The 27,340-nt window shown below is 41.9% G+C and overlaps 1 protein-coding gene across 8 annotated transcripts in view; it reads right to left on the reverse strand.

The window, feature by feature from the left end:
• The window catches only part of LOC122541051 (multiple C2 and transmembrane domain-containing protein 2-like), a 476,548-nt gene that overhangs the window by 21,987 nt on the left and 427,221 nt on the right, over positions 1-27,340 (reverse strand). For 7 of the 8 annotated variants that reach the window (XM_043677545.1, XM_043677546.1, XM_043677549.1 and 4 more), the window contains 2 exons: positions 23,575-23,684; positions 5,976-6,085 (listed from right to left, as the gene is read on the reverse strand). In XM_043677545.1, coding sequence (XP_043533480.1) covers positions 5,976-6,085; positions 23,575-23,684 — 220 coding nt within the window. Of the gene's footprint in view, positions 1-5,975; positions 6,086-23,574; positions 23,685-27,340 lie in introns of those variants that run through there. The other variant, XR_006309501.1, reaches the window with a different exon arrangement.

Genomic DNA, 27,340 nt, shown 5'->3' on the forward strand with positions numbered 1-27,340 from the left:
CACATCTTTGGACTGTGGGAGGAAACGCGAGCACCCGGAGGAAACCCACGCAGATGTGGGAGAATGTGCAAACTCCACACAGACAGTCACCCAAGGTTGGAATCAAATCTGGGACCCTGGTGCTGTGAGGCAGCAATGCTAACCACTGAGCCACTATGCAATGTACACAGCTTACTAGACAAGGTAAATGGGCTTGTAGCACAGATTGAAATTGGCAGGTATGTTGTTGTGGGTGTCACAGTTATGTAGCTGGAAGGGGATCAGGGCTCGTAACTAAATATCCAAGGAAACATGTCCTATCAAAATGACATGCAGATGGACAGAGGGGGCAAGATTGCATTGTATGTAAGAAATGAAATTAAATCAAAAGCAAGAAGTAATATCGAGTCAGAAGGCATAGAATCTGTGTGGCTAGAGTTGAGGAACCGCAAAAGAACAAAGACTCCAATGGGAATTGTGAACAGGCTTCCTAGCAGTAGTCAGGATGTGGGGGCAGTAAATAAATTATGAGATAGAAAAGGCATGTAAGAAAGGCACTATTACAAAGAATCTTGGGGGACTCCAATATGCAGATGGACTGGGAAAATCAGGTTGGTGGGCAGATCACAACGAAAGGAATTTGTACAAAGCCTACGAGATGGTTTTTTGGAGAAGCTTGTGGTAGAGTCCACTCGGGAGCAGGCATTTCCAGATTAGCTGATCAATGCAGACTTGATCAGACGCCTTACAGTGAAGGAGCTACTGGGGGCAGTGACCACGTATGATACAATTCACCCTGTAGTTTGAGAAGGAAAAGCTGGAGTCAGATGTAACGGCATTACAATTGACTAAAAATATATGAGGGAGGAGCTGGCCAGAATATATTGGAAGGGGAGCCTAGCAGGGAAGACTGCAGCAACAATGACAGGACTTTATGGAATAATTCAGGAGGCACAGGAGAAACTCATCCCAAGGAAGAAGAAACGTAGTAAGGGGAGGATGAGGTAACCATGGCTGACAAGGGAAGTCAGTGACAGCATAAAAGCAAAAGCAGACATGTGTAGAAGATCAGTGGAAAGCCAGAGGATTGGGAAACCCTTAAAAACATGTAGAGAATAACTAAAAATACAATGGGGGGAGAAGATAGAATATGACTGCAAGGTAGCTAGTAATATAAAAGATTGCAAGAGATTTTTCAGGTATCTGAAAGGTAAGAGAGAGGCAAGAATGGACGAAAGATCGCTAAAAAATGAGGCTGGAGAAATCATCATGGGGAACAAAGAGATGCCAGAGGAACTTGGTAGGTACTTTGCATTACTCTTCACAGTGGAAGACTCCAGCAGCATACCAGAACTTCAAGAGGATCAGGCAAAGTTGAGCGTAGTGGCCATCACTAAGGATAAGGTGTTGGGGAAGCTGAAAAGTCTAAAGGTGGATAAACCAGACAGGCCAGTTGGACCAAATCCCAGCGTTCTGAAGGAGATCGCTGAAGAGATTTACAGGCATCGTACAGGATTGTACAGGCATTTCAGGAATCACTGGAGTCGGCGCGGACTGGAAAATGGCTAATGTAACACCTTTGCTTGAGAAAGGAGAGAGGCAGAAGACAGGAAACGATAGACAGGTTAGCCTGGCCTTGACATTTGGTAAGATTCTAAGAGTCCATTGTTAGGGATGAGATTGTAGAGTTTTGGAATTGCACAGTCCAACAGGGCTGGGTCAGCACAACTTCATCAAGGGGCGGTCAATCTGACAAATCTGTTAGAATTCTTGAGGAGGTAACAAGCAAGTTAAGCAAAGGACAGCCAGTGAATGTAATCTATTTGGATTTATGACAATCATCGCCATTTTTGCTATTATCAATTCCAGATATCTATTGGAGTTCGCAGGGGTCCATGTTGGGACCAGAACTATTCATATTATACATTAATGATCTGAATGAAGGAACAGAGGGCACTATTGCTAAGTTTGCAGATAACACAAAGATATGTAGAGGGATAGATAGTGTTGAGGAAGCAGGGAGGCTGCAGAAGGACTTGGACATGGGCAAAGAAGAGGCAGATGGAATACTATGTGGCAAAGTGTGAGATAACACACTTTGTTAGGAAGAATGGATGCATAGACTATTTTCTAAATGGGGAGAGGCTTCAGAAACCTGAAGCACAAAGGGCCTAGGTTCAATTGGCAGTTAGGAAGGCAAATGCAATCTTTGCATTCATTTCAAGAGGGCTAGAGTACATGAGGAGAGATATGTTATTGATGCTATATAAGATTTTGTTAGGAATATTATGAGCAGTTTTGGGCCCAACATCTAAGGAAGGATGTGCTGGCCTTGGAGCAGTTCCAGAGGAGGTTTACGAGAATGATCCCACGGATGGCGTGCTTATCATAAGATGAGTAGTTGAGGACTCTGGGTTTATACTTGATAGAGTTTAGAAGGATGAGAGGGGACTAGACTGAAACTTACAGAATACTGAGAGACTTAGATAGAGTGGAGGTGGAGAAGATGGTTCCAAGATTTGGAAAGACTAGGATCCAAAGGCACAGCCTCAGAGAGAAGGAACAACCCCTTAGAACTGAGTTCAGGAGTAATTTCTTCTTTCTAGTGAATCCGTGGAATTCATTGCCAAAGAAGGTTGTAGAGGAGAAGTTGTTGAGTGTATTTAATAAAGTGATGATAGATTCTTCATGAATAAGGAAATGAAGTGTTACAAGGAAAAGGCAGGAGAATAAGGTGAGAAACATTTCAGCCATGATTGAATGTTGAAGCAGACTGGTTGGGCTGAATGGCCTAATTCTGCTCCGATATCTTACGGTTGTATACTGACCAGGAACATTGTGGGCTACATCATTAAGCAGCTTAAGACAGAGATTAGCCATGGTATCTAAACCCACACCCCAGTCCTGAAGAAGGGTTACACCTGAAACGTCAACTTCTCCACCCCCTAATGCTGCCTGGCTTGCTGTGTTCTTCCAGCTTCCTGCGTGTCTACTCAGCAAAATTGAAGGCAATGGGAATTGGGGCGGATTCACTCAGCATAAAAGGAAGATGCTTGTGTTGTTGGAGGCAATCATCTCTGTCCCAGGGTGTTTCTTCAAGACTGTTCCCTTAGACCAACTGCCCTCCTTCATAAGGTCAGAAGTAAGGATATTCATTGACCTTTGTATAGCATTCAAGTCCATGCACAACTGCTCAGATAATCAAGAAGTCTATGTCCACACACAGCAAGACGAAAGTTAATAAGCAACAAATATTGGCCCAGTCAGTGATGGCCATACCCTAACAGAACAAAGGAACATAGAAACAGCAGTAGGCCATTCAGCCCCTTAAGCCTGTTCTTCCATTCAATGAGACCGTGAATGATCTGCAGCCTAACTCCATACACATGCCTTTGGCCTGTATCCCTTGATACTTTTGTTTAACAGAAAATTATTGATCTCAAATTTAAATTAACAACTGAGCTTGCATCAGTCGCTGTTTATTGAACACAGCTCCAAATTTCATGTGTAGGGATGATTCCTAATATCTCTCTTGAACAGTCTAGTGCATTAAAAAAAACTACATGGACGACATTCAGACTTGGGTCCAATGGGTAAGTAACATTCATGCCACATTTATGCTAGACAATTACCAGCTCAAAAAAGAACACTCTAACTATCTCATCTTGACAGTCAATGGTGTTATGATCACTAAATTCTCCATGAGCAATATCTTGCAGGTGGTGTAGGGGGATGGTGAGAAAAAGCTGACATGGATCTGTCATATAAATATTGTGACTATAAAAGGCCCAGAGCTCCACAAAGAATACCTTACCTCAAGACTCCCTGAAACATGCTCATCATCTGCAAGGCACAACTGGTGGGTAGGCAGTGCAGGAGTGGTAATGTCACTAGACTAGCAATTCGGAAACTCAGATTAATGTTCTGGGGTCATGGGTTCAAATCCCACCATAGCAGATGGTAAAATATGAATTTTAAAAAATATAGAATTGATATAGTTAAAATAGTGAATTCTGTCTTAAAAACTCGTCTAATTTACTAATGCGCTTTTGGGAAAGAAGCGTGGCCTACATATGACACCAAAGGTGGCTGACTCTTAAGTGCCCTCAAAAATGACCAAGGGCCAATTAGGGTTGAGCAACAAAGGCTGGCTCAGCCAATGAGTCCACATCCTGTGAACAAATGAAAGAAGGTCTGGAATGTGATGGAATCCTCTGCATTTAGCTGGATCAGTGGAACTCCCACCGACTCTTAAGAAGCTCAATAGTGTCAAGCTTGATGAACCACTGGTACAGAGTGGGTGATGAAGTTATTATTGGGCCAGAACGGTGGCTCAGTGGTTAGCACTGCTGCCTTACGGCACCAGGGACCTGGGTTCAATTCCTCAGGCAACTGTCTGTGTGGAGTTTGCACATTCTCCCCCTGTTTCCTCTGGGTGTTCCAGTTTCCTTCCACAGTCCAAAGGTGTGCAGGCTAGGTGGCTTGACCATGAGAAGTGCAGGGCTACAGGGATAGGTTGGGGGTTGGGTCTGGATGAGATGGTCTTAGGGTGCTTGGTGTAGATTCGAGGGGCCAAATGGCTTGCTTCCACACTGTAGGGATTCTATGATTATTCTCCACAGCAATTCATCAAGCAGTCTTAGATTCCAAACCTGCAACTGCTAGTCACTTGATAAAGACACCACCACCACCAAGTTTCTCTCCACGATGAAGATGTGGAGCTATATCACCATTCCTTAACATCACTGGGAAGGAAGCTTGGAACTCTACCTCAAACAGCACTGTGGGACACATGGACGACAACCTTTCAAGAAGGTGGCTTATCAGCAACACCCACACCGGCTGAAGATGAAAAAATGGTCATTTTCCACTATTCTGAATCTCACAAGGAGGTGAACTGAGACAACCTGAGTACAGTCATATCATTAGCTGCAAATTTATAACCAGACCTTAACAATCCAACAAACGTCACGTGAATACCTCAGGCTGTGGTTTCAGCATTTAACATGCTCGCAAAACATTTCTTACTCTGACCGTGGGTCCCTTGCTGTTTGCAGTATACATTCATGATTGAGGTATAAATGTGGGAGGTTTCATCAGCATGTTCACAGATGACATGAAAACTGTCGGTGTTAGTAGTGAGGATGAAAGCTTTAGACTACAGGGTTATTCAGAAGGGCTGAACAGTGGCAAGTGGAATTTAATCCTGCAAAGTGTGAGGAATGCATTTTGGGAGGGTAACAAGGCAAAGGAAATCACGATACAGGGAAGGATCTCGGAAAGTCCAGAGGACCCTTGGTGTGCATTGCCAAAGATGCTTGAAGGCAGCAAGTCAAGTAGACAAGGTGGTTTAGGAAGTACACGGGACTCTTGCCTTTATTAATTGGGACATTGAATACAAGTGCAGAGGGATTATGATGGAGCTGTAAAAAATGTTAGCTTGGGCAGGTTGGAGCACTCTGTGCAGTTCTGGTCGCTATACAATAGGAAGGATGTGATTGCATTAGAGATGTTGCCTGGGCTGCAGCGATTCATTTGTGAAGAGAGATGACACAGGCCGAGGCTGCTTACCTTAGAGCACAGAAGGCTGAGGGATGACCTGATAGAGGTGCACAAAATTATGAGAGGTGTAAATAGGATCAATAGGAAGAAACTTCTTCCCACAGCAGAAGGGCCAGTACCCCAGAGGAGGCTAGGATTTAAGCTAAGGGGAAGGAGGCTGAGGTGGGATTAAAGGAGAGTTCTGTCCACATAGAGGGTGGTGGGTATCTGGAACACACTGCCCGAAAAGGCGGTAGGGGTGGGAGCTCTCATAGAAACACTTCCATAAACATTTGAAACAAATACTATGGGACAAGTGCTGGAAATTGGGTTAAGAGTGAATAGTTAGTTGATCGCTGGTGTGGTGATGATGTGCAGAAGGACCTGTTGTTATGCTGTAGAATGTTATGATTCACCGTTGTATTATTATAAACAATAAGAGAAAAATATCTTACCCCAGATCAGCAGGATATACCTCAGTGGGACAAAGTATAACATGAGCGTGCAGACAGCAAGCACAGTACAGGCAAGTCTGGAAAGGAACGGGACTGACCAGTTGAAAGTGCTGGAAGGTTCAGAAAACAAAAGGAAAATGGAACATTAAAGTTAAAAATGCAATTCACAGTGATACAATCTCTGCATAGTGCTTTGAAGTCAAAGACATTTACTTTCTGAAGTTACTTTTTCCTTTAACTCCAACAACTCCGTAACAGAATGTGCTGCTTTTAAAAACATTCAATGCATTTAAGGGAAGGATCAAAATAGTGCAGGAAATGATAAAACCAATTGTCTAAGGGCATTTCATAAACCCTACCAATACTGCGTCTGTTCTATAAATATAAATACGCAGCAGGTCCGGCAGTGTATGTGCAGAGAGAAACAGAGTTCATGTTTGGAGTCAATGACTCTTCGAAGCAGTTTTGTTCAGCTTAATTGTCTGTCTCTCTCTTTCTCTCTGCACTATGCTGCCAGGCCTGCTGAGTATTTCCTGGACTTTGCACTGATTTCAAGAAAGTGCAACAATGTCTCTACTTCCTCAGGAGGCCAAGAAGATTCGGCATGTCTACAAGAACTCTGACCAATTATTATGGATGCACCATAGGAAGCATCCTATCTGGATGGATCACAGTGTGCTATGGCAACTGCTTATCCAAGACTGCAAGAAACTACAGGGAGTTGAGAACACAGTTCGGTTCAACACGCAAACCAAGCTTCTATCCATTGAGTCCAGCTATACTTCCAGCTGTCTCAGGAAAGCAACCAACATAACCAAAGACCCCTCCCATCCTGGTTATACTCTCTTCCTTCCTCTTCTATCGGGCAAAAGATATAAAAGTTTGAATACACATGTGAACAAATTTAAGAACAGCTTCTTCTCCGTTGGTTATCAGACTTTTGAATGGAGCCCTCAAATGGTAATTCTGATCTCTCTCTCTGCACCTTCTCTGTGGCTGTAACACTGTGTCCTGCACTCTGTTTCGCTACCCTAACGCACTCTATATGGTACAACCTGCCTGTACAGCAGCAAAAACAACACTTTTCACTGTATCTCAGTACATGACAACAATAAATCAATCGGCACATCCAGTATCCGCAATATTTTGCTTTTATTTTACTGCCTCCACTCTGCTCTTTTCCCAGATGAACTCACTTCACTTTACATAATTATTGATTTGTAAGTATTATTATGACAAGGATTGAGTATATTTCCATTAAAGGAGCACTCTAAGGAGCAGCCTATAAAGATGTAATTCAGACCCTAACTATCAGCATTACAGGGTTTCATACTAAAATTACAATGTTTTCACTTGCTGCTGTTGCTAATTAGTGCTATAACTATTGATACCGTTGGCCTCCATTTCCCACTGCGTGCTTATTTATTTTGACACAGGGACCATAAAATGATAAATACAATTTCGCTTTACCAAGCTTTTCCTTCCATTATACTTTACAAGAAATTCTAGGTTATAGCACAGGAATGCATCCTACACCTCAGAGTCACAGTCATACAGCATGGAAACAGACACTTCGGTCCTGCCAGTCCATGCCCACCATGTTCCCAAAAAATCTTGTCCCACTTACCTGAGATTGGCCCATATCCCTCCAAATATTTTCTTTCACGTACTTATCCCAATGTCTTTTAAACATTGTATGTGCATCCACCACTTCCTCTGGCAGTTCATTTCACACATGAACCGCTCTATGTGTAAAAAAAATCATCTTTTGTGTCCTTTTCAAAACTTTCTCCTCTCACCTTAAAAGTATGCACTCTACTTTTGAATTCACCCACCCGAGGAAAAAGACCTTATTTACGCCCGCGTGACTTTATAAATCGCTATACGTTCACCTCCACCCCCAACCTCCTAAGCTCCAGTGACAAAGATCCCAGTCTACCTCCTCGAGTTTTAGAACTCAAACCCTCCATTTCTGGTAACATCCTGGTAATTTTTTTCTGAACCCTCTCCAGCGTAATAATTTCTTTCCTAAAGCACAGCAACAGAACTGGACACAGCACTCCAACGTCACGTACAATCTCAACGTGACGTCCCAACTCCTATGCTCAAAAGTCTGAGCAATGAAGACAAGTGTGTTAGATGTCTTCTTAACTGCCCTGTTTCTGTGTGATGCAAATTTCAAAGAATTATGTACCTGAATCCTTAGGTCTCTCTGATCGACAACACTACCCAGGGCCCTACCTTTATCTGTATAAATCCTGCCTGTGTTTGTTTTACCAAAATGCAATAGCTCAAAATTACCCAAAAAAAACTCCATCTGTCACTCCTCAGCCCATTGATCGATTTGATGAAGAGCTTTTTGTAATCTCGATAATGTTCACTGTCCACTATACCACTAGGGGCAGCACGGTGGCACAGTGGTTAGCACTGCTGCCTCACTGCGCCAGAGACCTGGGTTCAATTCCCGCCTCGAGCAACTGTCTGTGTGGAGTTTGTGTGTCAGCGTGGGTTTCCTCCAGGTGCTCCGGTTTCCTCCCACATTCCAAAGATGTGCAGGTTTTTTTAAATGGGCCATTCTAAATTGCCCATAGTGTTAGGTGAAGGGGTAAATGCAGGGGAATGGGTCTGGGTGGGTTGCTCTGAGAGGGTCAGTGTGGGCTGAAGGGCCTGTTTCCACACTGTAAGTAATCTAATCTAATTTTAGTGTCATCTGTAAACTTACTAACCATGTCTCCTATATTTAATTATGTAATTTGTTGCCAAGGAACCAGCTCTGAATTAAATGGAACAGACCACATCAATAACCTGGGTCTATGTCCTGCCAAAAATACTGAAACATTGGGACAGTGGCCGGGGGGAGATCCTGGGGTTCACCACTTTCCCTCCAGATTGGAGTCAAGAATGCCAAGTTGTAGATTTATCTTACTATAGCTAAATGAAGTAATAGTGCCTATGCTCCGTTTTCAGTTTTGGCAGTCAATCCAACTGGGAATTCTAGGGGTAGCATTAATCCCAAATAAATAGGCGGGTTTGGATTGAATGGGAGGCGAATCATTCAGAGGTCTCAATCTGACCCATCTTACAAATTGCCTATTGATCCAATGAAATCCCTCTGTCCAGCAGCGGGTGTAAAATGGCCAACTTGTCTGTGTCTCAATCACCTCAGGGTTGACGTCCATTGTAGAGCAAGGGACACAGCCAAACAAATCCTGTTGACTGTAGCTGTGAAGAGGCCTCCCAGGCAATGAAAAATAGCCATCTAATACCAAGGTCAGCAGCCCAGAGGATTTGGAGGGTCAACTCTCAAGATAGAAACTGAATACAATACTGGCAGGAAGCATTGGTGGGGCAGAAGATGATACCTTTGGCGAGGGGTGTTATGGGAGGATGGTAGTGATCAGCCTCCGTCCAGGAGTCAAGCGGTTTAATTAAATATCACAATAATTCAATGTTGTCATGGGAATGTTTTTACGTCCCTTGGAAGTGTGGATGGGGCTTTTGTTCACCGAGTGTCACTCCCACAGTACAGCGCTCCATCAGTACTGAGCGGGAGCCCAGTTCAAGAGCAATTTTCATCCTCTGCATGGATCTCCAAGTTAAATGCTCTGTGCTGTTCACCAACAAAGCCTTCAGTGGCTGTAATGTTGGAGAATGAATATAAGTATGGCAAAAGGAATACAAGCTGCTCCATTGACAGGGTAAATTACTGAAAGATCTTTCTCCCCACAGAGTATCAGAACCAGCCATCCAACTCGCATCTTCTGAACAGTGAACGATCCTTTTCCGTTCAATCTTTCATGTTCCAACAGCTGTTTGAAAACAAACACTTTTCAGCCGAGCTGATTTTTATCAAAGTGTAACTGGAACCACAACCCTGAATGTGGCTTGCGTGTAGAATTAATCCTCTCTTGTATAATGACTGGAATGAGAATGGCCTGAGAAAACCCACCTACTTCACATAAAACTGGAATTTTATTAATTAAAAACCCAGAGTGACATGGTGTAATCAAACTTTAATCACTTCACATTAATATATGCATTTTCCAATGAAAGAATCATAATACTAATTTCTTGTGTTTGAAATCCCAGCAACCCCAGGGAAATACATCCGATAACATGCTCACAGCCTCATTATCACCCTTGTGAGGTACATGACAATGCAGCTGGGACAGGGCTAAGGAGAATGTCCTCAATACATTATGATTATGAGAATGCAGCCTCCTTCCTATTTGTCAATAAAGTAAGCAATAATTAATTACTGCTCAATAATGTATTCCAGGATTAATATAGGCACAACGTAAAACACAATAATGATGTGCAAACTCAAGATTGTTGTCAGATCAGATTAAATTCTTGTGACAATATACCACTCTATCATTTTCTGATGAGTTTTGATGTGTGCACAAGCCTATTAGTAGATAGTTTATTGAAATAATATGATCTGATTGGGCTGTTCAACAAGTCAGCTGTATTTCTCTGTAACAGTGTAGAAGTTAAGGGATTAGTCAGAATCGTGTTCTTAAAGGACCCAAGCACCAAATATATATTTTAATGATTGCGATATGAAAACATACAGGTTCACTGATGGAATTTTGCTTTGTTCAGTCATTTGGTCTCAACTTCAGGTCATGATGAACTTTTGGGTCTATTTATAGTTTCAGGGTTGAAAGGAGTAAATCCAGCTGAAATGTCAATTTTGGTAAAATAAAAATAATTTGTATTCAGATGATGCCTTTCATGACCTCAGGACACCCCAAAGCTCTTGTAAGCCAATGAAGTATTTCTGACATGGAACACTGTTGCAGCGAGAAACACACCAGCAATCGTGCACAGCAAGCTCCCACAGTTAGCAATGTGAGAATGGCCAGATTTTCTGCTTTAGGAGTTGTTTGAGGGATTAATATCGAACAGAATACCAGGTCAAACTCTCACAGTTTTCTTGGAAACAGTGTCATGGGACCTTTTACATCCACTTAGATTTCAAGACTAGGATGCAATATTTTCAAAGTGAGAGGAGAAAGGTTTAAAAAATAAATGAGGGGCAATCGTTTTTTGCACAGAGGAACTTCCAGAGGAAGTAGTCAATGTGGGTAGTTACAACATTTGGACAAATATACGAATAGGAAATGTTTGGAGGGACATGGGCCAAGTGCAGGCAGGTGGGACTAGTTTAGTTTGGGTTATGGTCAGCGTGGACTGGTGGGACCGTATTTTCCCAGCTGTAAGACTCTATGTCATGTTTGTCCAAATAGTAAGGGTATCTTTTTGTTTTGCAGCATTAATGTACTCACTCTGACTTAAAGGGTCATAGACTTTATGGGTCGGTTAGCTCAGTTGGCTGGATGGGGGGTTTGCAATATAGAGCAACACCAAACGCGTGGGTTCAATTTGTGCATTGGTTGAGGTTACCATGAAGGACTCTTCTGCTCAATTCCTCCCCTCACCTGAACATAGTGACCCTCAGGTTAAACCACCACAGTTACCTCTCTTTAGTAAGAGAGCAGCCTGATGGTCCAGTTGGACTATGTGACTTTATTCAAAAGTAGCCTTTCACAAATTGTTTGATTAATAAGGATATTACGTAGAAAAAGACCTGCATTAATATAGTGCTCTTGTGAATGACAAATGTCTCAAAACTTTTGACAGCTCAGTTTTGAGGAGTCTATTGTAATGTAAGAAACGAAGCAGAAAATGTGTTGCTGGAAAAGTGCAGCAGGACAGGCAGCATCCAAGGAGCAAGAGAATCGACGTTTCGGGCATGAGCCCTTCTTCAGGATTCCTGAAGAAGGGCTCATGCCCGAAACGTCGAGTCTCCTGCTCCTTGGATGCTGCCTGACCTGCTGCGCTTTTCCAGCAACACATTTTCAGCTCTGATCTCCAGCATCTGCAGTCCTCACTTTCTCCTCGAAGAAACGAAGCAGCCAATCAGCATCACAGGAAGCAATGTTATAATGAGCAGATAATCTGTTCTCGGTGTCAAGTAGATTGAGAGGTAGCTATTGACCAGGGAACGGGGGATAATTTGCCTTCTCATTGTCAAAATAGTGCTGCTGGATCATTTATATCTCATCCAGTAGACTGCACATTTCTGCATTCCCTCAGGACAGGAAGATTCAAAATCTGGACTGAGTTACCTGAGCTCACCCAGGACAGCAGTGACGGCTTACAACTGTAGTGGACCCCAGTTTTCTGGGGTCTTTATTGCAAGCTCAAAATCCCAGTTTCAGAAGCATGTCTTTGAGTTTCTGGTGAGAACAAAATCAGGCCTTGTTACGATGTTCTCCATGTGCACACGGTGTGGTGTCACTCTTAGTTCCCAGAGACCTGGCTGTTTGAACAAGGTAGCAGGCTGACTGAGAACAGACAAGAGGTCACACAGCAGCAAGGACTGAACCACATTTTGTTTTGCAACACTAATGTACTCACTCTGAGAGAAAACACAACAGGAAAGGTTGGAGAGAGGAAATGGAAAACCAGTGCTGTGTGTTTTGAGGATGAGATGGACTGCTCGTGAGTGCAATCAAATTACTACCTCTCGCATTTTTAATCAAGCTATTCAGATGTGTTCATAGAATCCTTACAAGGTGGAAGCAGGCCATTCAACCAATCACGTCCACAACGACCCTCTGAACAGCAGCCCAACCAGACCCACCCTGCTCCCCTATAACTGTATTTCCCATGGCTAATCCACACAGTCTGCTAATCCCTGGACACTACGGTGCAATTCAGCCTGGCCAATCCACCTAGCCTGCACATCATTGGACTGCAGGAGGAAACCAAAACAGACACAGAGAGAATGTGCAAACTCCACACAGACAATCACCCAAACCTGGAATTGAAAGCAAGTCCTTGGTGCTGTGAGGCAGCAGCACTAATTACTGAGCCACTGTGCTGCCCCATGTTATAGCACATCTCTGAAACACATAGGACTGGAATTTAGACCTGCTCACTCAGAGACAGGGACATTACCACTGTGCCATAGGAGCTCTCAACAGGTAGATTAAATATACTATTCCCATCAGATCAATAATGATAGAAGAGGGACATTATTCCAGACCTCTCAGTCTAGCGCTTTCAGATCTATGGTTGACTGCTCTTTTTCTCACATGATCACTATCCACACAGATACAATAAAGTGGCCTAGTTTGATCCATCATTCCAGTTTAATCTATATACCCAGCTGCATCAGACCCTGAAGACAGAGATCATCTCACGATGCATGGTTGATTGAGGGAATGCATTTCTTAGTCACACCTGTTGCCTTCTATTCAAGGCAAAAGCTTTCAAAGTTTTTTTAAAGATGCACGAAAATAATTCCTGCTTCCCCAATACTCTGAGGGAATTGTCATCTCAGTGACAGAGGGGAAGCCTCTGTGAATGTCACTGCCAGTCCATTATCTAACTCTTGTTCTCTGTTTTCAGGATATTGACAACTCTGGCACAACAGTAAATACTGCCCAATCCTAATTACCTGAGAAAGTCAACATGTGGGATGAGACGAGTTTGAGGGCTGCCATTTAAAAAAAAAGACACTGAACACTTACAGGAGGAGAAAGTGCAATTATACTAGCATTTATCATACCACATGGAAACAGAAGTCAGTCAGCTCGTTGGGTGGACAACTGGTTTATGATGCAGAGTGACACCAACAGCATGGGTTCAATTCCCACACTGGCTGAGGTTACCATGAAAGACTCTCCTTCTCAATCTCTCCCATTGTCTGACATGTGATGACCCTCAGGTTAAAACACACCAGTTGTCTCTCTCCAATGACAGAGCAGCCCTGTGATCTGGGGTACTATGGCAACTTTATCAGACCATGATATCATATGAGTTGATAAAGGCTCACCCTCACTGGGTCATACTTAACTGTTTTGACCGTCTGATCAATTGTCAATTCCTGAAAGTCTACTGGATCTGCATCAGAAGCTTCACATTCCAAGGACCTTGTTAATGTGATGGCTGACATTCCAATAGTGGCATTCTCATCCTTTGAACAGGATTTAGCTTTGCAGATATTACAATTTTCAAGCCACCAAGCCTAATGTGAGTCACAACCCTGCATCAAACTCCTGATCCTAACCTGACATTCCCTCTATACATTGTCACACCACTGCATGCTACATTACTGGCCTCTCTTGCATTAGCATAGTTTAATGGCATTGGCGATTGGTGTCCCTGTTAGATTTTGCTTTCGACCTTGTCTGTGACACTTGGTCCTAAATCTTGCTGTTACAGAATTTGTACTAGCTGTTAATGTTATTAACTTACAGGAGCCTCACCTAAAACTGCACACTGTGTAGAAAACAGAGATATAGCTCCTTTAGGAAACAGCCCAAGAGTTATTCACAGTTACCCACCACAGCTCTAAAGATCTGACGAGGACTGGGAAGATTGTGGTTTCACACACAAGCCCTCTTGTGTGATCAGAATGTTTTACATTGACCTGATCTGTGGTTCAACATGAAGTGAGCTAATCTGCTTAGAGGGAATTCAAATCCATCTTCTTAATCCATCTTTGTAAATGACAGATTATAAATTGTCAAGATGTTCGACAAGGTTGATTGATCACCTAATGAATGTTGAAACAAATGATTGAGGTTACATCAATTGAATATTCACATATTGTTGTCTGGTATAATATTTGTATTTTGTGAATGCTGCAGAAAAAAAATTGCTAATTGATATATGCTTCCAATCTGGGTTGTGGGTTTTCACACTGTCGATATATTCCTAATGCTATTGCAAAATACAAAGACTAATAGATGTGATTATGTGCAAAAATCAATGACTACAATCTACTAGTAGCTGATTAATTCACAGCAATATATGATCACTGGATGATGAATTGTGTTTGTGTGTACTTACCAGCTACAATTAATAGCTAAGTGCAAGAAAGATTATATGAAAGTACAGGAAGAATATTTTATTAATTCGGGTACCCTCTTTTAATAAGGTGATTTAATATACTGTAAATATATTAAAAACCAATGCTCCAAAACGTACTGACAAACAATATACAAAGTCAACAAAAGAGTTATTCCACTTAACAATACGTCCTGGAAGAGTTGTTACATTTCTGTCCCAATTTCCTGATGTTCATCCACTTCAGTGCACTCAATTTCCAAAGAAAGCCAGATAATTCTCTGTTTTAATTGCGCTATGAGTGAAATTTTGTTACAACTTTTAGGAAGTTAATTTCTGGGCTAAATTAGATTTTGCACTCAAAGCCGTGAATGTAAGTTATCGCCACGCATTAGTTCTGAAAAGAAAACTGTAACGTTCGGAAAAGGAATTGTAATGCAGATATATTGTTCAAAAAAGTAAACTTGATTTTAATGGAGGTTGGCTGCGTATTTTTAAGAAGTTATTCAATCTGCTTTATGGTACTATTCATCCAGCTTGAGGCTTTCTTTTTAGATATCCATTATTATATGTCTTGTCTGGAGTGGACATATCCAAATTACAACCTTTAATTTCTGCAACAATGACTCCTATTCAAAACTTGGATTCCTATCCTCGTTACTGGTTCAGGGTCATTGAGTAAGGAGAAGCTCCAGTCCATGATTTCGATTTCTAAATATTTTCAGAACATCCAAGAACAGCGGTCTCAAATCTTTTACAAACAAGAACACCTTTTGGATTTAAGTGCAAACCAGGATCTACCCCAGGGAAAATTTCAAATGAAGAATTTATTTTTAGTGATACATAAATCTAAAATAATTTATTTTGCCTTCTACTCACCAACATCTCAGTGTGACACCTGTGACTGCACATTATCTGCCAGTACGTTGAAGTCTGGGTTATCATTTGAGTTGCTGGTCATATACTCTCCAACGAATGGGTATCTGAGAGGCCAGTGTGAACATGGATAGTTGACTGTCTTCATTTGGGAGAAGATTGTCTCACAGAGGTGCGTGGAACCAAACAAAGCTTTCATTTTCAATACACAGGCGATAGGAGTGGATATTTTTCAGTTTCCAAGTTCCCAAAAGTCTGAAGTTGGTCTGACTTTCAGCTGAACACAGGTAGGCCCTGCTATACGAAAGTAGAGCGTTCTCAGGAAACCTTTTGTGAGCCAAAAATGGCGTAAAGCAAAGGTGCATGACTCATGTGGGAAAAAGCATCGCCGTTTGTCGTAAAAGCGAAATTCCACTTCGGATTTGCGACAACAGGTACTAATGTAGCTCTTTCGTAAAAGAGAAATTGCATAAAGCGATCATTCGAAAAGCGGGGGATCATTTTGCATTGCTATTACCTCTGCATTAATTCCACTGATTCATAAATCAAACACCTGTTTGGAATTTGATAGCCAACCCACCAACCATCAACTTGAATGAATGGATTTGAGACAAACGTGACAGATTGTTTCATCACATCTAATTCAAGAACTGTCTTGTTGCTAATTTCCTTAGGTGTGCATAGATGCTTACTGCTTCAAGCCATTTTCTTTCTTTTGATTTTTTTCCCTAGTATTCTTTTGAAACTCAAATGTGTTACAGCATTTTGTTTAAATTGGGAGAACCATAGACCCAGTTTCAATTCTAATACCTTCATCACATTGATCTATGTGCTAAGTCTCTGTCCTTTCCCTGCAGCTCAGTTCAGTTCTGACATTGGGTCTATAAGAAACACAAAGTGGAGTAACCACACATTGTCTGGCAGCACTTCATTTCTTGATTGAAGAAAAGTGATGATTTCAGGCATCAGACCTATAATTCTTTACAGAACATGTCTCTCACCTTAACACCTCACATCAGCATGAAGGATTAGTTCACTGTAGACAGCTTTAAGCTTTTTTTTTATTCATTTCTGGGACTTGGATATCACTGGCTGGCTAGCATTGATAGCCCAATCCTATTTGCCCTAGAGCTGCGTTCTTGAATCACTGCTGTCAACTTGCTGTGGGTTGATCCACAATGCCGGTAGGGAAGGAATTTCAGGATTTTGACCCAACTGTGAAGCAACAGTGGTATATTTCCAAGTCAGGGTAGTGAGTGGCTTGGACGGGAACTTGCAGGTGGTGGTGTTCCCAAGTACTTGCTGCCCTTGTCCTTCTAGATGGAAGCGGTCGAGCGTTTGGAAGGTGCTGTCTAAGGATCTTTGGTGAATTTCTGCTGTGCATCTTGTAGATAGCACACACTGGTGGTGGAGGGATTGAATGTTTGTAAATGTGGTGTCAGTCAAGTGGATTGTTTTGTCCTGGATGGTGTCAAGCTTCTTGAATGTTGTTGGAGCTGCACTCTCCAGGCAAGTTGAGAGCATCCCATCACACTCCTGACTTGTGCCTTGTAGGTGGTGGATAGACTTTGGGGTGTCATGAGGTGAGTTACTCATCGCAGTATCCCCAGTCTCTGACCGCTCTTGTAGTCACTGAGTTTATGTTGTGAGTTCAGTTGAGTTTCTGGTCAATGGCAACCCCAAGGATGTTGACAGTGGGGGATTCAGTGATGGTAATACCGTTGAATGTCAAGGGGCGGTGGTTATGGTGTCTCTTATTGGTGATGGTCATTGTGGAGTAAGGATTTAAACAAGCAGTGCTGAAGGGCTCTTGCTTGAATCGAGCTTACAATCTTAACAACTGTCATTACATGAAAAATTCTAGAGCTTTACGCATTAATGCTTGCTGTGGGATAATACAGTGACAATCGACAGAAGATAGAAATCAGGATAATTTCTGGAAAATGCCACAAAGCCTACACTGCGCACCATTATGGGAATCAGCTTCTTCATTAGAATATTTTTCTCAAACACGTATCTTTTGAATTTGTTTTTGATATCTTCAATTTTGTTTCTCCCTTTAAAGGGTGAGAAGATCTATTTCAGTTGTTAATTCCTTAAAAGCCATGCACCCAAAAACAAGCAACTGGACTGTGTTGGCATATCAATGAATTCATTAAAGTGCAGAGAGAAACATTCAGAGTCTTTCAGGTCCTGCTGTAGTTGTTAAGAGATGTCTTTGGACAAAGATTCTAATTGTTGTGTTACTATGGGAGTTCCAAGACACGTGATCTGTGTTTATTTCTTGTTTGTTCTGAAAATTCTTGGTCAACAGCCACAGGCACTGTTTCCTTGAGTACTTTATCATCTCTGAATATTTATTGTGTTTTGGCAGGTGGCAAATGCAAACTGATGTTTCAGTACAGGCCTTACCTTCAATGCAGAGGGAGCTAGCCAGGGTTGACAGGAAGGGGAGCCTAGCATTGAAGACAGTGAAGCAATGGCAGGAGTTTCTGGGTGGGTGGGGGGTGGGGGGGGAAGTAATTCGGGATGCACAGCAGAAATTCATCCCAAAGACAATGAAACATACAAAGAGAAGGATGAAGCAATCACGGCTGACAAGGGAGGTCAGGAACAGCATTAGTGGGAAGCCAGAGGATTGGGAAGCCTTTAAAAACCAGCAGAGGATAATGAAATAAGCATTAAGTAGGGAGAAGCTGGAATACTAGAGTAAGCTAACTAGTAATATAAAAGAAGACTGCAAGGTTTTTTTTTCGAAGTCTAAATGGTAAAAGAGAGGCAAGAGTGGGCACTGGACGACTGGCAAATGAGGCTGGAGAAATCGTCATGGGGATCAAAAAGATGGCAGAGGAACTGAATAGGTCCTTTGCAAAAGTATTCATAGTGGAAGACACCAACAGCATACCAGAACTTCAAGAGAGTCAGGGCACAGAGGGGAATGTAGTGGCCATCGCCAAGGAGAAGGTGCTGGGGAAGCTGAAAGCTCTGAAGGTGGATAAATCACCTAAAGAGAATGGACTACACACCAGAATTCTGAAAGAGATTGCTAAAGAAATTATAGAAACATTGGTAGCGATCTTTCAGGAATCGCTAGAGTCAGGGAGGGTCCCGGAGGATTGGAAAGTGACTAATGTAACACCACTGTTGAAGAAGGGAGAGAGACCGAAGACAGGCAACTATAGGCCAGTCAGCCTAACCTCGGCCAATGGTAAGATTCCATTTTGAAGGATGAGACTGCAGAGTACTCGGGAAACACACAGTAAAATAGGGCTGAGTCAGCACAGTTACCTCAAGGGGACAAGTCTGTCCGAATTCTTTGAGAAGGTAAAAAGCAAGTCAAGCAAAGGAAAGTCAGTGAACATGATCTATTTGGATTTCCAGAAGGGTTTTGACAAGGTGCTGCACACAAGGCTGCTAAGTAAGATAAGAGCTCACGGCTTTAGTGGCAAGGTAGTGACATGGGTAGAGGATTGGCTGACTGGCAGAAGACAGAGAGCGGGGATAAAGGGTTTTTTTTTCAGGATAGCAACTGGTGACTAGTGGTGTTATTCAAGGGTCAATATTGGGGCCACAGCTATTCATGTTATATATTAATGATCTAAATGAAGGAAACTGAGGGCACTGTTGCTAAGTTCACAAATTACACAAAGAGAAATGGAGGGACAGGTAGCGTTGAGAAAATGGGGAGTCTGTAGAAGGACCTGGACAGGCTAGGAGGGTGGACATAGAAATAGCAGATCGAATGCAATGTAGGAAAGTGTGAGGTTACACAATTTGATAGGAAGAATAGAGGCGTAGACTATTTTCTAAACGGGGACAGGCTTCGGAAATCTGAAGCACAGAGATAATTGGGAGCCTTAGTTCAGGATTCTCTTAAGGTTAACATGCAGGTTCAGTTGGCAGTTAGGAAGGCAATTGCAATGTTGGGTCCTTTCCCCGTCCACGCAAGTAGAGAGTATTCTATCTCACTTTTTCCTTCCGTCTCAGAGATGACAGACTGGTTTTACAGAGTCACAAGATCAATTGTGTACCGCATTCTTCCCAGTCCCTGACCTGTTCTTATATCCACAATATTTATAGCACATCCATTTTATTTTCTGGTCAATGGTAATCGCTACAAATTGAAATGGCAAGCACAGGAGGTCAGGGTCATACCTATGGACAAAGCAGAGGTGCTCCACAAAGCAGACACCAAGTCTGCATTTGTTCTCGCCAATGTAAAGGAGGCCACATTGTGAGCAGCAAACACAGTAGAGCAGATTGAAAGAAGTAAAATTCAGTTTCACCAAGAAAGTGTGCTTGGGGTCTTGGACAGTGAGGAGGGAGGAGGGGAATGGGCAAGTGTTACATCTTCTGTGAATGCCATTTCCATAAACTACTTGTGGTCTCATGGTAACATTTCTCTGCTGGGCTTGCTGCAATATTCCAATGAAGCACAATGCAAGCTCAAGGAACAGCACCTTATTTTCCACTTCAGAATTTTACAGCCTTGAAGTCTCAATGCTTCCATAATTTGCAGGGTGGCATGATGGCTCGCTGGTTAGCACTGCTGCCTCACAGCGCCAGGGACCCAGGTTTGATTCCTGCCTCGGGTGACTGTCTGTGCGGAGTGTGCAAATCCTCCCTGTGTCTTGTAGGTTTCCTCCCACAGTCCAAAGATGTGCAGATTAGGGTGGATTGGCCATGCTAAATTGCGCATAGTGTCCATGAATTTACAGGGATAGGGTGGTACTGGATGGGATGCTCCTCAGAGAGTTGGACTCAATGGGCCAAATGTCTTGTTCCCACAAACAGGGATTCTATGATAACTTCAGGAAACTGACTATTATTTCTGTCCCACATTTTTCACAGATTCTTCCCCCCTGCTGCCCACACAATTCCTTCTTGATTTTCCTCTTAGGAGAGAGGATCCCGCTTTCAGACACACTTCACATTTCTTTCTCCTTCACCCCCATTAACAACCGTTTTATCTTCTGTTCTGAAACTCTGTAAAAATGGATTGTCCCCATTGTGGACCAACAGTCAAGTTTTCACCCATCTGTATCCAGTGAATGGCCATGATATAAGCTGTGGCTTGGTGCTAAAGAAACAAAAGGGGAACAACATGGAGTAGCATCCAGAAACATTTTGCATTAATTCACAGGATGTGAGTGTTCATAGCGGGGCAGCTTTTATTACCCATCCCTTGCTGCCCTTGCGAAGGCAGTGGTGAGCTATCTTTTTGAACGACTGCAATTCATATGCAATATGCAGACCCATGAAGTCATTAGGGAGGGAGTTCCAATATTTTGATCCAGTGACACTGAAGGGGTGTCAATCAAGCAGGATTGGCAGAGAAATGCAGGAAAGACAAGTTTCTGGTCAATCTTCGTTCTTTGATCAGAGGGTCGATTGATTGATTTGGGGCATTGCCAATTGGCACCCTATCCATAAAACTTTCAGTAATTCCGTAGAAGACACTTAGTATCAGATGTCTAGCTTCTTGAGTGTTGTTGTAGTTGCACCCATCCAGGCAAGTGCAGTCTTCCATCTCACTCCTGACTTGTACCTTGGAGATGGTGAACTGGCTATGGGGAGTGAGGGGTTTATAAGGGTTCCAGTTCCAGGATTTTTGACCCAGTGGAAATGAAAAAATGGCGACATATTCCCAAGTCTGGATGGTAAGTGGTATGGAGTTGAACTTTCAGGAGGTGGCATTCCCATGTATCTGCTGCTCATCTCCTTCTAGATGATAGTAGACATGGATTTGGAACTCTGTCTAAGAGACTTTGCAGTAATATTAATTACAAAGACTCTCTCGCTCTCTCTCTCTCTCTTTAAACGTGATGCCAAGTTCTGCAAAAATTGATCAGTCCTGAGAGAAAACTGACTGTGATCTGAGATCTTTTAAAAACATTGAAAGCTGCTGTATGGCTGTCTCCAGAAGAATCATCAGGAAGCAATCATCCCGACATCCACAAACGAAGCTGCATTAGAATGTTTTGTCAATGAGCCACCACACACCGCAGCACAGAGGGACTATGCAGAGCAGAGGAAAATCACCTTCAGTGTATTCAAAAAGAACGGGTACCCAATGAACACACTCCGCCGACTTCTCAGCAACAAGCAGACAAAACACACTCAGAAACCCGAGCCACTCTCCCCTACATAAAGACATCTCGTAAATGACTGCCAGACTACTCAGACCCTTTGGCATCATGGCAGCCCAGAAACCCACCAACACACTAAAACAGCAGCTAATGAACCTGAAAGACCCTATACAGACAACAAGCAAAACTAATGTCATTTACAAAATACCTTGCAAGAGCTGTAATAAATACTACATTGAACAAACAGGCAGAAAACTAGCCACCAGGATACATGAACATCAACTAGCCACAATAAGATATGACCCTCTCTCACTAGTATCCTTACATACAGATGAGGAAGGAAACCACTTCAACTGGGACAACACATACGTTCTAGGACAAGCCGAACAGAGACACACATGAGAATTCCTAGAAGCATGGCATTCCAACTGGAACTCTGTCAAACACATTGACTTGGATCCCATTTACCACCCCTTGAGAAAAAGAACAGGAAGGAAATAACATCACCACAAGAAATGACATCTTCACAAGAAATGATGTCACCAGCCCAAGGAAACCTAAACACATAAATAAAAAGCAGGCCATTCCACCAGTGCTTCACTGGAGGCTCACTGATGATGTTACCTAGTATGGGGACGAAATGTCTGAAAACGAACCTTCCAGCTCAGCAAGCAAACCTACATCCAGAATCATCAGTTTCAATAAACTAATTTCTTATTTCTCATTAATTCAAGGAGATCTGTCTGGCATGTTCTTTGTAGATTTGAATTTTGCTCAAGTGTGGAAGGAATTGGGCAAAAATCGCACCTTTTTAAAAATTCAGAAATTACTGCTTATACCAACCTATGGAATACAAGGAATTTACTCACCCCATCAAACTTTGTTGTAACAAGATGAAATTCAAGCAAAGAGAAAACAGTGAACTTATTTCAAAAGGAAGGAAATGTAACTTGTCCATCACGTTAACACTTCATTGGATACATAATTCTTTGAAGTTTGCATCACATGTAGACAGGGTGGTTAAAAAGGCATTTAGCACACTTTCCTTCATTGCTCAAACCTTTGAGTACAGGAATTGGGAAGTCAAGTTGAGGTTGTACAGGACACTGGTGAGGCCCTTTCTGGAGTACTGTGTCCAGTTCTGGTCACCCAGTTATAGGAAGGATATGATTAAGCTGAAGAGGTTTCAGAAGAGATTTACTGGGATGTTGCCAGGTGTGGAAGGTTTGAGTTATAAAGAAAGGCTGCACAGGCTAAGACTTTTTTCACTGCAGTGTAGGATGCTGAGAAGCAACATGATCGAATATTATAAAATAATGTGAGGTATAAAATGGAGTTGATGATAGTTGTCTATTCCCTAGGATGGGGGATTTCAAGACGAGGGGACACATTTTTAAGGTGAGAGGAGAGAGATTTATAAAAGACATGAGAGGTAACATTTTTACAGAGGGTGGTTCGCTTGTGGAATGAACTTCCTGAGGAAGTGGTGGATACGAGTACAGTTACGATTTCTGAAAGACATTTGGGTAAGTAGAGGAATAGGAACAGTTTGGAGGGATATGGGCCAGCAGCAGGCAGGTGGGTCCAGTTTAGTTTGGGATTATGGCGGCATGGATTGGTTGGATCAAAGGGCTGTACGACTCCATGAGTCTATTGGTTGATAAATATCTAACCATTGTGATATCGTCAAATATCAACTGACACACGGTAAGGATGCATGATCAGTAAATGATAGCTTTATATAGCTCAAAGCCAACAACAACACTTACTTCTTGATTCTTTCACCAAACGATGCTGCTGTGTCCAGGACACTTTGGACTGTAATAACAATGTCTTGAACCATGTGGATCTTGCCTATCAAGCCTTTTTTTTCAGAGTCCTAGAAACAACAACAAACACACTATCAGGAGAGCATAGCAGGTAAATAAGGTGCGAGGAGGTGAAATACACAGCAGTACATACAAAGCCTACTACCCACAATGACTTTTTAAAAAATTCATTCTGGCATGAGGGCATTACTGGCTAGGCCAGCATTTATTGCCTATTCCTAGTTACCCAGTGGGTAGTTAAGAGTCAATCACACCACTGTGGCTCTGGAGTCACATGTAGGCCAGACGAGGTAAGGATGGCAGTTTCCTTCCGTGAAGGACATGAGTGAACCAGATGGGATTTTGTGACAATCGATTCACGGTTATCATTAGACTCTCAATTTGAGATATTTATTGAATTTAAATTCCACCATTTTACAGACATATTCCCCTTTCCTCTGGACACACACTCCATTCCATAGGCTCCTTCTTCATTCTCTAGAGACATTCTTCGTTCCCGAGTTGCCTGCCCCATTCCCTATGGATGCTTCCCCAATCAATTGATATCTTTCTCTTCAGCTCTTTGTTCACCATTTCTCACATACATATTGGACTATGTGTCAAATTGAAAATGCTTAATTAGATAGTAAGATTGCTTCAAGTTAGTCAGGTGGAGAGAACCAGTAGAAAAAACGTAATTAGTGAAATCTAAATTAAAACAGATTCTTTATTTCAAAGTAATTCTTTAGGCTGAAGGCGATAAATACTTGAAATAATTTGCTAATGGAATAAATGGTTGGGGACATTGAAATTGTGTAATGGAAGAATTTGAACGAAAGAGGAACGCACTCTGTTGGACCCAATGATCTTTTCACAGGAAAGGAATAAAATAAAGCTCAAGAAGGCAAAGCAGTTAAGGTTTCAGTCTCCGTGTCACCTTAAATTGGCACGTACAGTTCTGGTTGTCTTCTATATAGAAAGGATATTATTAAATTGGACATTGTGCAGAAAAGTTACCGGGACCGGAGGCTTTGAGTTATATGGAGAGTTTGGATAGGCTTGGACTTTTTTCACTGGAGCGACGGAGGCTGAAGGGTGGCCTTTTGGAGGTTTATAAAATCATGAGGGGCGTGGATAGGGTAAATACCAAAGGTCTTTTCCATTGGGTTGAGGAGTTTGAAACTAGAGGGCATAATTTTAAGGAGAGAAGAGAAAGATTTAAAAGGGACGCGAGGGGCAACTTTTTTCACACAGAGAGTGGTGCATTTATGGAACTGCCAGACAAAAGTGGTAGATATAGGAACAGTGACAACATTTGAAAACATTTGGACAAGTACATGAATAGGAGGGATATGGGCCAGGAGCAGGCAAATGGAATTAGATCAGTTTGGGAAACCTGGTCGACATGGACAGGCTTGGACTAAAGAATCTGTTGTATGACTCTGTGGATCTATAAATATGGACATTCTTTCATCATGCAATTAAGCCTTCTAAAACACAATTTTCTCTTGCAAGCTAAAAATTCTTGATAAAAATAATTCTATAATACAAATGGTAATGGCACAAGTAGATTCTGTTGTATCTACTAAGCATCGTTTAATTCCATGGAATTTACTTTGCTCATATTCTGACTCTTAAATATCCACAAGGTTGGACTATAGATATGAAAAAAGCTCTGTGAGATTCCATTCTGATACTGCTGACACATAACCAGTTGGGAGTCTTTTCAATTTTTGTTGATAGGCTGAAATGGCGGAATCAAAACCTGCCATTTAACATCAGTGGGGAGAAAAAAAGCTCCAGGGAGACATATATTGGATGACTGATTGCCCTTGCTCCCCACTCTCTGAACTTGCATAAAGGTAATGATGAAAATAATGGCAAGGATTCACAAATCCAAGTACAGGTACACAATCCTTTATCTGATACGCTTGTGACCAGCTGGGTTTTGGAATTCTTCAAATTTCGGAATAAGTGACAGTTCAATGGTGAAATTGTTAAAAAGTCTTACCAGGCAGCAGACTCACTGTGAGTTACGGACCCTCAGACAGAATTGAGGCTTGTCAGTGCTGAGCCATGTACCCCCATGTCGCATATCAGTGACACACATCCAGTGGGTGTGGAGTTGGATTAACTGTTTGCACGCCAAACAACCTTGTTAATGAGATAAAAACTTCACAAAAGAAAAACCTTTGGATTTTGGAGCTTTTCAGATTTCGGGATTTCGGATAAAGGGTTGTCTACCTGTACTACAAATATGAATATTTTTCATGTAGGATATGATAAAAACAAAATGCAATGGAGGTGTTTTAGGAGGTTTCTATGATGAAAAGTCTGCATCTGTGGCATCACTCGTATTTGACCACTGCTCTTCAAGTGTTTTCAGTTTCTGCTCAGTTTATGACAGTCATATGAATGAATATAACTCTGTGAATATATATAACTCTGAGAATGAATATAACTCTGCGAATGAATATCACTCTGTGAATGTATATAACTCTGCGAGTGAATATAACTGAGAGTGAATATAACTCTGAGAGTGAATATAACTGCGAATGAATATCACTCTGGAATATAACTCTGTGAATATATATAACTCTGAGAATGAATATAACTCTGCGAGTGAATATAACTGAGAGTGAATATAACTCTGAGAGTGAATATAACTGCGAATGAATATCACTCTGCGAATGTATATCACTCTGTGAATGAATATGACTGCGAATCAATATAAGTCTGCGAATGTATATAACTCTGCAAATGAAAATAATTCTGTGAATGAATATAACTCTGTAAATGAATATAACTGTGAATCAATATAACTCGATAAATGTATATGACTCTGTGAATGTATTTAACTCTGCGAATGAATATACCTTTGTGAATGAATATAACTGAATGTATATAACTCTGCTAATGTATATATCTCTGTGAATCAATGTAACTCTGAATGAATAACTCTGCGAATGTATGTAATTCTGCAAATTAAAATAATTCTGTGAATGAGTAGAACTTTGAGAATGAATATAACTCTGTGAATGAATATAATTCTGCGATGGCAGCGCAGGTAAGGCAAATAATAGGACAGATAACTGGTCAAGTCATAGTATCACACAGACCCTTTGATCCAGCAAGTCCATGCCAACCATAATCCCAAACTAAACTAGTCTCACCTACCTGCTCCTGGCCAAACCTTTCCTATTCATGTGCTTACCTAAATGTATTTTCAACGTTGTTACTGTGCCTGCATCCACCACTCCCGTAGGAATTCATTCCACACACAAGCTACCCTCTTCGTAAAAAAGTTGTCCCTCATGTCTTTTTTAAATCTCTCTCTTCTCACCTTGAAAGCCCACATCTGAGGGAAAACACACCTACCATTAACCTTATGTCATTCCCTCATGATTTTCTAAACTTCTGTAAGGTCACCCCTCAACCTCCAACACTCCAGTGGAAAACATCTCAGCCTATCCAGCCTCTCTTAATAACTCAAAACCTTCCATACCTTCTCCCTTTTACACCTATTCAAACATTTTCCATTTTAAAGGGTATATAGAGTCATAGAGATGTACAGCATGGAAACAGACCCTTCGGTCTAACCTGTCCATGCCGACCAGATATCCCAACCCAATCTAGTCCCACCTGCCAGCACACAGCCCATATCCCTCCAAACCCTTCCTATTCATATACCCATCCAAATGCCTCTTAAATGTTGCAATTGTACCAG

This window comes from Chiloscyllium plagiosum, chromosome 36 (assembly GCF_004010195.1).
Source record: "Chiloscyllium plagiosum isolate BGI_BamShark_2017 chromosome 36, ASM401019v2, whole genome shotgun sequence".
NCBI classification, from domain to species: domain Eukaryota; kingdom Metazoa; phylum Chordata; class Chondrichthyes; order Orectolobiformes; family Hemiscylliidae; genus Chiloscyllium; species Chiloscyllium plagiosum.